At 40.9% G+C, this 13,466-nt stretch overlaps 2 protein-coding genes across 2 annotated transcripts; both read right to left on the bottom strand.

The window, feature by feature from the left end:
* Positions 1–4,285: 4,285 nt before the first annotated feature.
* On the bottom strand, positions 4,286–10,544 carry LOC144648631 (uncharacterized). Its single transcript, XM_078508139.1, has one exon. It carries the CDS (start codon positions 10,289–10,291, stop codon positions 4,286–4,288), a length of 6,006 nt encoding a protein of 2,001 aa, XP_078364265.1. The 5' UTR covers positions 10,292–10,544.
* A 552-nt stretch (positions 10,545–11,096) lies between these two features.
* LOC144648911 (uncharacterized) lies at positions 11,097–13,259 on the bottom strand. Its single transcript, XM_078508359.1, has 4 exons — positions 12,827–13,259; positions 12,407–12,599; positions 11,635–11,885; positions 11,097–11,227 (listed from the first exon to the last, which is right to left on the bottom strand). Exons 1-3 carry the CDS (start codon positions 13,247–13,249, stop codon positions 11,695–11,697), a joined length of 807 nt encoding a protein of 268 aa, XP_078364485.1. The 5' UTR covers positions 13,250–13,259; the 3' UTR covers positions 11,097–11,227; positions 11,635–11,694.
* Between the last annotated feature and the right edge of the window lie 207 nt (positions 13,260–13,466).

Genomic DNA, 13,466 nt, shown 5'->3' with positions numbered 1-13,466 from the left:
TGGTAAATGTTAAATTCCCCGGTAAGTCCCGGGGGTCGGGGGGCCGGGGTTTCAATTGACTGATGCATTAACATAACCAAAGTCTCCCCCACCCCTCTCTTCCCTTCTTTACTTTTCGTTATACGCGGTAGGGAACTGGATTCAAAAACAATTCAACATGGCGAACTTTTCTTCTCAATCACACCGACGCATAACGTAACAGACACCGAAAATATTCGATAAACTTGGTGTTAAGCAATTGATAGAAAAAAACTACGCAAGGAATTCTAAACAGGTAAAGGCATACAAATTAATTTGGAAGGTACAACTGCAAACTAAGACGTAATAAAAACCGTATTGCTCGTAACGAACGGTAGAGCGCATGCATTACAAAATTTAACAACATCGAGTAGTAATGTTTTCGATAATGTTTTCTTATAAACATTCTCTTTATTAAATTAATATAACGATCTGACTTTTCGATGGAACGAAGTAACTATTAGTTGGAACGAAGTAACTTTTAGTTGGAACGAAGTGACTTTTTTTTGGAACGATCTGACCAAAAGTTGGAACGATGTGACTTGGAACGAAGTAACCTTGGAACGATGTGACTGCAATTCGTGATAACTATCGAAGGTACCCAGAGAGGCAAAAGATTCTTCCTCGCGATGGAATATTAAGACTCTACCCGCCCAAAAATAAAAAAGATGATTTGTCATGAGCATGGCCGGCTCTAAAACAAGGTTATATCTTTCTCGAAGTAAAGCTAAGCAGCCTCTGGCTAAACAAAATAAAAATAAACATGTCATCCGCGATACGAAGCAACACATTTACGCAACACTGTACTAATCAACATCTTCAAGGAAAATTTAAGATCTTGTCCTTTCAGAACGAATTTAAAGCACATCTTGCAAATATAAATGAGCCAAGATAAATCACAACAGTTCCAATAGCCAATACATAAAGTTCATATATAAACAATAAATTATACAGTGCAGAGGTGTAAAAGTGTACTACCGTGGAACTTAACGCAGACCTTCGACCTCTACACATTTGCTGGCGGCATTGATAGGGCTCTACTCAGCTTAAAACACTTCTTAATAATACAGCTGACAGAATATAGTTCCCGTTATAAACTAGTAATAAACAAAATAGATTTAATAAACGACCAAATCCAAAAGCGATTGGGAAATTTACAAGTCACGATCGTAGGAGTCTGTGAATGTCTGTCACCTTTAATATTACGAAGCCATAATAATTATTTGTTTATAAAAGACGTGACTAATAAATTTACAGCTTGTGCAAACGTTAAATATCTACTGGAAGGGCTTTATTGAGCTATTTCCAATTTTATAATATTTCGAGACCCCAGTTTAATACGCGATGTCGATTTCACAATACATGTAAACCTTCATAAAAGCGGTAGATTTTATCGCATATCTTACGGCTATTCAAACAAAACCTAACACTTTCAACGTACCAACATTGCCCAAATCCATTTCTGATAAAATACTGGTGAAAAAGCCTTGATCTCCCTCCAAAATCGTATTTTTGAGCGTCAAAACAACTTTTCGCCATACATCTTCTTCTAGCGACTTGCAATGTTTGCCCCCTAGCGATCCCAGAATCCTCCACGCAAAACACAGGATCCGACTAGTGGCAAATCATTCATTAGCATGCCACAATTAAATTTTCTGCAAAGTTTAGATTGTGCTGCCTAAAATTTAAATAGTCAATAAAACTTTGCAGAAGTTTTTGAGTTATGAGCCCTAGAGTGTAAACAAAGATTGTTTTTAAATGGTTTTCTCATTGCCATGGTAACCTGTTAAGCGCTAGCTAGCGTTATGATCTTTGGACTGGTATCACATATCAGTGATTATGCGGAGTGGTACACAGTGAGGACTCTAAACTGTCAGTAGCCACCTTAAATGTTGAAAATTTCCTCAGTATCACCTACATGTAATTCCTGTCGCCCTAAACCAGTTGTGACTCATGACAACCCCTTAACTTGGCCAATGTCCTGCAGTTTTGCTAGAACTAGTTTTATTTAGCCTGCATGCTGCCAGCCATACAATAGAAAGACCGTTAGGGTTTGGTTTTTGCACAGGGAACCCGAACGCTGTATTGGCAAAGTTAAATATGAAAATAAAGATATGTTTGTTACCTGTGCTCCTGTGTCTTTCTTTGTCCTTAAAATGGTTGTGCTCTTGTGTCTTTCTTTGTCCTTAAAATGGTATTTGAATCGGTGCGAAAACGGTTTGAGCAAGCCTTGTCTGACGCTCCGTAAATAACGACGCAGTTAACACGTCTCGTATTTCCATTCATGTTATTAACTATTTCTTTCCATATTAACCATTAACACTCCTGGGGAGATAATCTCGTATTTCAATTTAACGGCCACTCTCTCTCTCTCTCTCTCTCTCTCTCTCTGCTCTCCCGTTGAGAATTAATAGTTAATAACATGAATGGAAATACGAGACGTGTTAACTGCGTCGTTATTTACGGAGCGTCAGACAAGGCTTGCTCAAACCGTTTTCGCACCGATTCAAATACCATTTTAAGGACAAAGAAAGACACAAGAGCACAACCATTTTAAGGACAAAGAAAGACACAGGAGCACAGGTAACAAACATATCTTTATTTTCATTATTAACTTTGCCAGGAGTGTTAATGGTTAATATGGAAAGAAATAGTTAATAACATGAATGGAAATACGAGACGTGTTAACTGCGTCGTTATTTACGGAGCGTCAGACAAGGCTTGCTCAAACCGTTTTCGCACCGATTCAAATACCATTTTAAGGACAAAGAAAGACACAAGAGCACAACCATTTTAAGGACAAAGAAAGACACAGGAGCACAGGTAACAAACATATCTTTATTTTCATTATTAACTTTGCCAATACAGCGTTCGGGTTCCCTGTGGTTTTTGTCATTGCTTAGGTGTAATTATTTGACATGTGAGGTTGGTGGAGGAGGGTAGCATGGGATCTGAATATTTTTAAAAGTTAAAGTTAGGATTCCTTTTCAATTTTCTTGTGCACTTAGCAGTGGCTATACCTAGATGTGGGTTTGGGGCTGGTTGACTCTGGGTACATACTTGATTGGATTACTTGTGCACTTTTGTATCAGGCTATTATACATGGAAAGACCCACAGGAGTTGTTACCACTACCATTTAAAAAAATAAAAGATCCATCCCATCATAAACATTCAAGAAATATACTTGAGAAAGTCTTCCTGGTGGTTCCCCACCATCCCCCTCCCCCCTTTCTCTGAGATGGCCACTGATAAGTGAAAAGTTAAGAAGTTCAATGTTGATTTGTTCAAATATTAAGGTCATATTGTGTTTACTTGCCATTCTGCTGTTAAGAATTTGGGCAATTGTGATTCAGTTGTATAATTTATAGTTGAATATACATCATTGTAAAGGATTCAGCTATCTTGTGGTTATTTTACATACGTGTAAACGTATACGTGTGTTTTACATAAGTGTACGAGACTTAGAAACCTTTGTAAGTTGAATTTTTTTTTGTTGCTGCTACTTTAAGGCAATATCACTGTTCTTCGAAAGTTCTGTTCACAGAGTACAATAAATGTATGTTTTTTGTCATGTTGCAGGATACAGTTGTACAATACATGTGAGTTAGTTCCATCTAGGTGTACATATATTTGTTATCTTCAATCATGAATAACTGGACCACTAGTACTGTAGCAAATACTCCTTGTACAATTTGAATTCGCCTTTTAATAAACTTTACGATTCACTAGGACATGTAAAACAAAGAAAACGTAGAATAAATAAACTAGAACTTGAAACTTAACTATAAGACGAAATACATTAATAGAACAAAATCGAGAAAATACAAGGAAAAAACAAATACTTACAAGATTGTACGGCAAACCGGATAAAACGAAAACTAATTTACAAGCAAAGCGTGCGAGATTTTATACTGACTGAAAACAAACAATAGCGCTAACGAAGTTACGAAAATTAACAATAAACGATTACATAATACTAGGCCGAGAAACCAACTAGCAGAGAAATACATAATAATGAGCTACGCTAACAAAGAAACCAAAAACCGAACAAAAATACTGACGGGAATTACAAACTAATTACAACGCAAACACGCAAACATGCAAAAATTGAACGCTCGTGGCTACACGCCGGCCCCAATGAACTACTTAAGTCTAACAGTTCATTAACAGCTTCACTATTTTAAGACACGAGTGTTAAGTTCTCCTTGAATATCCTTAGTGTTCATGTAGTTTCCGTTTGTTTGAAGGAAAGTTCAGTTACTTTAATCAAATTGCTTTCTCGCCTTCCAGGAAGCAAAGTTTCGTCACTGGTCTTGTGAGAATCGTTGAACTCGTTTGAACCTTTGCTGATCTGACATATCCGTCCTTGCCATAGAAAACTTCGATCACTCTGCCCAACGGCCATTTTCCGCGGTGAACATTTTCATCTGCAATCAATACCAGGTCTCCGATCGCCAAGCAACGGCGAGGTTTGATCCACTTAGCTCTCTCTTGTAGGGTTGGCAAGTATTCTCTTAACCAGCGCTTCCAGAATATGTCAGACATATATTGGACTTGACGCCATCGTCGCTTGCTGTAATTTTCTTCGTTGGTGAAGACACCGGGAGGCAAATTTGGGTTGGCTCTTAACAGCAACAGGTGGTTTGGAGTAATAGGCTCCAAGTCCTTTGGGTCGCTACTGACTGGGGTCAACGGTCTGCTGTTTAAGATCCCTTGAACTTCGCTCATCAAGGTTCTCAGAATTTCGTCAGAGACAAGCTGTTGGCCTAGCAAGGCCCTCAGGATCTTACGAACGGACCTTATCGTACGTTCCCAGGCACCACCCATGTGCGAAGCGCCAGGCGGGTTAAACTTCCATCTGATATTTTTCTGACGAAGGGACTTTTGGATTGATTGCTGATTCCAATCTCTCAACGACTCTCGTAGCTCTCTCTCTCCTGCATGGAAATTTGTTCCATTGTCGCTGTAAATGGTTGACGGACTTCCTCTTAGATTGGTAAATCTTCGCACTGCATTAATGAAACTGTCGGTATCAAGTGAGTGTACAACCTCGATATGGACTGCTCTGGTGACGAGGCAAGTGAACAGGCACCCATAACGTTTCACATTCGAGCGACCTTGACGCACATAAAGGGGTCCAAAATAATCTACGCCTACATAGGTGAACGGTGGATCTCCTGACATCAGTCTTTCTTTCGGAAGGTCGGCCATCAGCTGCTCTCCACGTACTGCACCACGTCTCTTACACGGGAAACAGCTACAAATTACTCGACGCACAGCTGAACGCCCCTTTATTATCCAGTATAGTTGACGCAAACTGGATAGTACGTACTCTTGACCCAGGTGGCCAGTTTTCTGATGATGCTCAGAGATGATCAAATCTGTAACTTGGTGACGATACGGCAGGATAATCGGATGTTTAGCATTGTAGTCGATTAGAGCGTTTTCAAGACGTCCTCCAACTCTAAGGATTCCACTGTCGTCCAACTGCGGGTGAAGTTTGCACATATGGGCTGGTATCTTCAGGTTCTTTAACTGGGAGGTTAGTTGACGTGAAGACTTCAATGAACTGGTTCTGTGCATGGCTTGAATAACGTCTGGAAATGAACACCTTTGAACATGCTTGATAATTTCTCTTTCAGCTCCCTGAACTTCATTCACGGACAGGAGGGGTCCTCTTTCTTGATTGCTCTGAGCTTTGGTGTCAGTTGGACTACGGCTGTATTTCGCCATGAACCACGTTTTGAACCTCAACAGCCAAGCAACAGCTCTTCTCAATCTTTCCCACGATGAGAAGCGTTTCATCAAACTGGACAGAACTTCTTTGCCTGGATGATGAGTCAATGACTGACTGTGGGACTGGTTTTCACGCTTAATTTCTGGATCATCTTCTCGTATTTCTGGTTGGCAGATTGAACGATCAGGAGGCCAAAACTCTTCATTCTTCTTCAGAAACTCGGGACCATTCAGCCACTTGCTGGTTGTACTCATTTCTTCTACTGTAAGTCCTCTGCTGACTTCATCCGCCGGGTTGAGTTCAGAACTAACATGTCTCCACTGATGAGGTGCTGAATTCTCATGGATTACTGATAGTCTGTTGGCAACAAATGTATGGAAACGCTTAGACTGGTTTCTGATGTACTGTATCACACAGGTGGAGTCAGACCAAAATGTCGATTGGTAAATTGGGATGTCCAGCTCTTCTCTGACAGTCTGGTCTAGCTGGACAGCTAACACTGCCGCTGACAGTTCTAGTCTTGGCACCGTCATTGGTTTCAAATGGGCAAGGCGCGACTTTCCAATGAGAAATGTACAGTGGATTCTATCCTCGATATCTACCAATCTGAGATACGAGACTGCTCCATATGCAATTTGTGACGCATCTGCAAAGTTGTGTAGCTCCGCGACCTTCAAGTCTCCAAGGCTGGCTGGTTTAACGCATCTGTCCACTGTAATCTGAGAAAGACTTGCCAACTGACTCTTCCACTTCTCCCATCTTTCTCCGTCAATTTCACTGATGGGGTCGTCCCATCCAAGTTTCTGTTTGCAAAGATCTTGCAGCAATTTCTTTGCAGGCACGATGATTGGCGCAACGAATCCAAGCGGGTCATACACGGAGCTCACCACGGACAGTATACCTCTACGGGTGTTCGGTTTATCTTTTAGATCCACATTGAACCAAAACTTGTCACTCGCCATGTCCCAGTGTAGCCCAAGGGTACGCTGAATCGGCAGTTTTCCCTTGTCTAAGTCAAGGTCTAACACTGACTTGGCTCTCTCTACTTGCGGAATGGTCTTAAGGACTTCTGATGAGTTGCTGGACCACTTTGTGAGTCGAAAACCGCCTTTGGACAGGATATCTCGAAGCTGGTGCACCAATTCGACAGCATTCTCAGCAGATTTAACTGATTTCAGGCAGTCATCGACGTAAAAGTTCCTCCTGACAGTCTTAACAACTTCCTCTGAGAATTCGCCCTGGTTGTCCTCCGCTGTTTTCCTTAAAGCAAAGTTGGAACAACTTGGTGAAGATGTTGCACCGAATAGGTGGACTTCCATGCGATGATCAACTGGATCTTGGGTCAGATCGCCATCCGGCCACCAGAGGAATCTGAAGGCGTCTTGGTCAGCTGGTGCAACTCTTATCTGATGAAACATACACTCGATATCAGCGGATAACGCAACTTGTTCTTCACGAAACCGTGTTAGCACACCGACAACAGAATTTGTCAAATCTGGTCCAGTGAGGAGCTGATCGTTCAAAGACGTTCCCTTGTATTTAGCTGCACAATCGAAAACCACGCGAGTTTTTCCAGGCTTGTTCATTACGGGATGATGAGGCAAGTACCATAGTGGCTTATCTCGTGTGTGGACTTCGTCCAATGGCACTCTTTTCCCGTGACCCTTGGTAAGGTACTGTTCCATGGTGGCCTTGTAATTTTCAAAGAGCTCGCCATCTTGCTGCAACCTTTTCTTCAGCATTTGCAGCCTGCGTTCTGCCATAGATCGATTGAAAGGCAAGAATGGTGGGTACTGTCGCCAGGGAAGCGCCACTTGATAATGCCCATCTTCAAGTTTCACTGACTGTTCCATGATTGCAAGGGTTCTCTTGTCCTCCACTGACATACTGGCTTTGCAGTTAGGGACCACTCCAAAGTTCTCTACTGCCCAGAACCTTTCAAGCTGTTGCATGAGACAATCATCATCCTTTCTCTCAACTTCCGCTGAGCGAACAAAATTAACATTCAGATGACAGTTATGGCTATCGCTCTTCTCCATGGGGCCCATGAGAGTCCAGCCAAGTGGTGTACGAATGGCATACGGCTCTCCTCTGTTACCGCGTCTTTCCTCTAGCACCCAGAATGCGTCAGGAGCGTTGGTGCCTATAATCAGCCCGACTTCTTTCTCACAAATACTTGGCAGCTTGATGTCTCTTAAGTGAGGCCACTGTTTTGCATCATCTTGTGACGGAATACTGTGACTTGAAGCATTCAATTTATCAACAGTCCACAGTCTCTTAACGTCTACTTTATCTGCTCCGTCAAGTGCCTCTACGGTTAGGCTGATTTCAAGACCAACTCTTGGGCTATCTTCTCTCTCTTGAGTTGTTAAATAGAACGTCTTCTGGGTTCCATGTACTCCGAGTTCGACTGCTAGATTCTTGTCACACAAGGAAATGTCTGAACCACTGTCAAGAAGGGCGTAAGTGTTCACCGTCTTGCTTGCGTCATCAGGTCCTCGCACCTTTACAGGAACTACTCTCAGGCACACCTTTCCTCCACCTGCTGAAGTACTGTTGGCCTGACCACTTTGTAATGGAGTGCTACCGGCTACTTGAGCTCCTTGTTCTGCTGCTCTTTCTCTACTTTCGATCGTTTGCTGTGAAGGCGGAGGCGTGGGGGCGAAGGCGGAGGGCGGAGGGTGGAGCAAAGTATGGTGTCTTCTTCGGCAACCTTGAACTTCACATGCACTCTTTGCTAAGCATCCTACTGCAATATGACCATACTTGAAGCAGTTGTGGCATAACTGAGCTCTCTTCATCACTTGAAGACGTTCTTCGAAGTTTTTGTCTTTGAAATTCTTGCATTTCACTAAGTGATGGTCACCTTTGCACGCCTGACATTTCGCAAATCTGATGGCTGGGATCACTCTGTTGGAAGGCAAACTGTGTCTGTCACCGGATTCAGTCTCTTGTGTATTGAATGTGCTGGCACGTTCGTCAGGTAAAGTGGGGCTCTTAAACTTTGGTTTACGCCTCTGATTTTCCGATCTTTCACTCTGGCTCGCAACGTCTACCACGCAACCAAACACAGGATTGTTCGCGGCCCTCGCCTTAACCTTGACAAACTCTGCAATGTGACTGATATTTGTCCTCTGACCAGCTTGCTGAATTTGGTCCGCAACTTCAATAAACTTGGTACGGAGATGGAACGGCAGTCTCTGAACAATTCTCCTCAGATTGTCTGCGCTGTTAATTTCATCCAGATATCCAATCGATTCTAGTGTATGTTCGCAATCTTTCAACTGGTCAGCAAATGCCAACAATCCTTTGCGATCCAATGGCTTTAACGGGGGTCCTTCCGTTAACTTGGTTACGTATTTCGAGGCAATTGTGAAGGGGTGTCCAAATCGCTCTTCAAGCAGTTCTCTTGCCCTTTGATAGCCCAGGGAAGAATCCATGACTAAACAGCACTTGATCGTGTCATTTGCTACACCAGATGTGTACTGAAGAAGATACATAAGTTTGTCACTTTCACTGGCTGCATTGTTTACGATACTGTTCTCAAACGATTTAATAAAGTTCCAGTAATTGAGAGGATCACCATCGAACGTCTTCAACTCCTTTTTTGGCAACGCAAATCCTTGCTTAATTGTTAATGCCATCTTGTCCATAATTTGTCCAGTCATAATAGAACCAGTTGGTCCTAAACCAGTAAAGGCTGCAGTTGAAGCAGGTGGCAAACTTGCAAATTCCCGCGCTTTTGGATTGAATCGCAATGGGGCGTCTTGAGGACCAGTTGTTTGATCGTTTCGATGTTCAAAATGTTCCTGCTTCGGTACATTTCTAGCTCTGGCATCAACACGTTCGTTGAACGGATTCAGATCCTCAAAAACGCTAGACAAGTCATCTTGAGCGGGCGGCCCCTCATCCTGTAGCATGTTTACTTGAAGTTCCACTTTTCGGATTTCACACTGCGCATCGAGAACCTCCATTTTCAATTTCGTATCTTCTTCCCGACGCAACAATTCTTGTTTCTTTTTCAACTGGTACAACTTTAAATGCGCCAATGCCTGCTTGGCCCTTAGCTGTCTGATAGATAGATATGAACTTTGCGAAGAACTCGCAGTACTTACGGAATCCTCCGGATTTGGTTCACTGACTTCGCGTACCTCAGGGGATGATCTTGCGCGATGAATCCATTGCTCGATTCGCGAAACAAAATTCATCTTTCGGCGGTAATGTTCCTGAAAATAACGCGCTTCGCTTTCCCACACCTCCAGATCACCAGACAAAGAAGCGATGTAGTCGTAGTGGGTCCTTTCGAAACGGGAGAAAGCTTCATTGATTTCTTGTAATTTGTTCGTGACTCCATCAACATTTTTCGCGTCACTAAGCAAATTTTCGGTCGCACGACACAGCGCCGTTACTCTGGACAAATGTCCTGCCCTCGAATTCTTGAGACGTACACTGTCGAGGGCTTCCATTGAATGGACTCGGCGTCTTCCTAGAGGTTCAGTTCCAAGACCATCATCTCCGGACCACACGGCATCCATCCACACAATCTTTGAATGAATGTAGCAAATACTCCTTGTACAATTTGAATTCGCCTTTTAATAAACTTTACGATTCACTAGGACATGTAAAACAAAGAAAACGTAGAATAAATAAACTAGAACTTGAAACTTAACTATAAGACGAAATACATTAATAGAACAAAATCGAGAAAATACAAGGAAAAAACAAATACTTACAAGATTGTACGGCAAACCGGATAAAACGAAAACTAATTTACAAGCAAAGCGTGCGAGATTTTATACTGACTGAAAACAAACAATAGCGCTAACGAAGTTACGAAAATTAACAATAAACGATTACATAATACTAGGCCGAGAAACCAACTAGCAGAGAAATACATAATAATGAGCTACGCTAACAAAGAAACCAAAAACCGAACAAAAATACTGACGGGAATTACAAACTAATTACAACGCAAACACGCAAACATGCAAAAATTGAACGCTCGTGGCTACAAGTACCATTCCGGCTTCACTAGTGATAATAGTAAAATGCCTTTTCTTTGCAATTCTTGAAAACACAAGCCCTTGGGCAAAACATGCACTACAACCATTTAGGTTAGCTTTATATTTGCTTTGAGATATAAATATGCATCAGCAGCATCTGCTGGCTCAATATTGTCAACGTTTGAGATAACTGCTTCACAACACTTTCGAAATTCAGGTTCTAAGAAGTCATCAGTGTCCTCCAATACTTCAGACAGTTCTGCAACTTCCTCCAACTGATCTTCAGTGATAGGAAAACCACAGTTTTCACCCCCGTAATTCTCAGGAAAATTGTAAATGTGGTTTGGCACTCCAGCTGGAAGCTCTTTCAATTTTTGTTTGCGACCACGGTGGGAATTCCATACAGTTTCTCTGAAAAGGTCAAGTTCTTTCTGGATAACTGGGATGTAAACAAATGCAAGTAAATCTCTGTCGAAAGAAAAAGTATCATTTGTTTCACTATTATTGGTGTAATTAAAAATAAATCTTGCACTATGAGCAGGACCATTGAAGAATCCTTTTAGTTGGGTCTCAAAAATATGAGAAAATGGGCCTGTTGCTATAAATTTGTTTTCAGTTTATTACAGTATACATCTGTAGTTTGTAATACGGTATTTTATGTTTGACCAAACCAAGTAAAAAAATGTGCCAAAAGTAAAGAAATAACCATGAGACAGCCCCTTTTATGTTATGTGGCAAAGGTAAAAATTGTTGCCCTAAACTATAAAATCACTATCTACCTTGGCACAATTATTATTCCAAGCAGTTATATTTTGACAAGGTTTTTGTCAGTTTTCTATTCCAAAAAATGAAAACAAAAGAAATCCAGGACTAACCGGTGCAGTTCATTATCATGTTCATAACTGCCATCCTCCAAGAGCTGATTAAGTTGATTTTTAAAAAAACTTCTCCATTCGATCCAAGAGCTCTCTCCACCAACGCTCTATTCTATTTTCTGTAGAAGGTCCATAAAGTACACTGTCGGTGGGATCGTCGAGGTCCTTATGTTTACTTCTAAGATATGAGTGCATGGTTGCTATAATCCCTGTTTCTGAGCCCTTGTCAACACGTAGTCTTGATGGAAGCACTTATGTCCAAAACATAAGAGAACACAAAAACTAAATTAAACATGAACAAATGATACAAAACATTGTGTCAAGCTAACAATCACAAGGTTTGTTTTTATAAGAATAATCAGACACTGAAGAAGACCTAAAAATTGCATTTAATTCAATAACAACATTTTACACGCTCTAATATGTACCAAATGTCTTTGATGATTGTGATTTTTCTTTACAGAGATGAATGCAGCATATTATCTTAGACCAAAAACGTGGACTCTGCCTTATGTTTATTCCTAAAGCAAATTTAAAATTTGAATTTTGTGCTGATTATGAGAATACAAAGTTCTCTCATGAACGTCCTCCCACTTCAATTCAACAAAAAAAGATGTCACATACAGAAAGAAGAGGAGATAAAGAGGTGATATTTGCTATCATATGTCTTTAAACTTAAGTTTTCAAGGCAGATTTGAAGATGAAATTTCAGCTAGTATTTTATCTTTTACATTTACTCTATCAACAAATGGAAAATAGTTGGAGAACAAACCTCTTGATTCATATAGATACTCTAAATAGTATCGACCAACAATTTTTGGATTGCTGTTAGATGTTGAAATGCGAAGAAATTGCATTCTACCACTAAATGTGTCCAGCCCACCATAGATACACAATGGAAAAGTTGAATTTTGAAAGCCACAAAGCTTGTCATGTCCATCCAAGGACAATGTCCAGTTTGAACCCTGTAAACAAGACCATAAAAGTATAACAACAGTATAACTAAAATAAGAGTGTGAAGTGAAGAGTCAATATTAAGTAATATTTGAAAAATAGTCCAGAGTCCAGAGTCCAGTCCAGAGTCCAGTTCAGATTTTCGACTATGCCACGTCCGTCGGTGCAAACAATGTTTCATGAATACATCTAAAAGTGTAGTTAGAATAGGCTTAAAATAAGCTTAATCTACGTTTACCTTTGAGGTAAAAACACCCTTTGGGGCTCGCTTTGGTTGCCCGATACCTCCTCGTTCTTCAAGGCCACTGGGATCGACATGCTCCATCATAGCGTAGACCAGGTTTCTTGGAACTTTCTGACCGTGAATTTCTCTTATCTTTTTAGTCATTGCACGATAACCTAGCAACTTTCCCGGACCATTCAATTCTTCGCGCACGGATTCTTCCAAATCATCAAGCTCTATTTCATAGTCGATGTACTTTATATCAAAGTAATGCAAACGACGACAAAGAGTACGCAAACTCCAGGAATACATTGGATATTTTTTGGAAACAAAATCCAAAACCTCGTCCCTCTTCAGCATCTGCTTCACGTATTCCTCTAAATCCCGCTTTAGCTCTTCATCATATTTCCACGAGTCGTTTCTTATCCGCGCCGCCATGTTGTTTACGGCCAAAAGCCTGGTGACTACTCCTTCCCTGTTCTCAATGCATCACTCCTGGGCCACGGAGTTTTTTTTTTTTTTTTTTTTTTTTCTTTTTTTGCTATGGCACTTGTGGGCCATAGCCGTTTTTATTTTTTTATTTTTTTAAAAAAATAAAATTAAAATTAAATGAAAAAAGATAAGTAAAGTAAAATAAAAATAAAAGAAATAAAAT

The sequence above is a fragment of the Oculina patagonica genome, chromosome 4, assembly GCF_052425735.1.
Source record: "Oculina patagonica isolate OP01 chromosome 4, crgOcupat, whole genome shotgun sequence".
Lineage (NCBI taxonomy): Eukaryota > Metazoa > Cnidaria > Anthozoa > Scleractinia > Oculinidae > Oculina > Oculina patagonica.
This window is presented reverse-complemented; position numbering and strand designations above follow the sequence as displayed.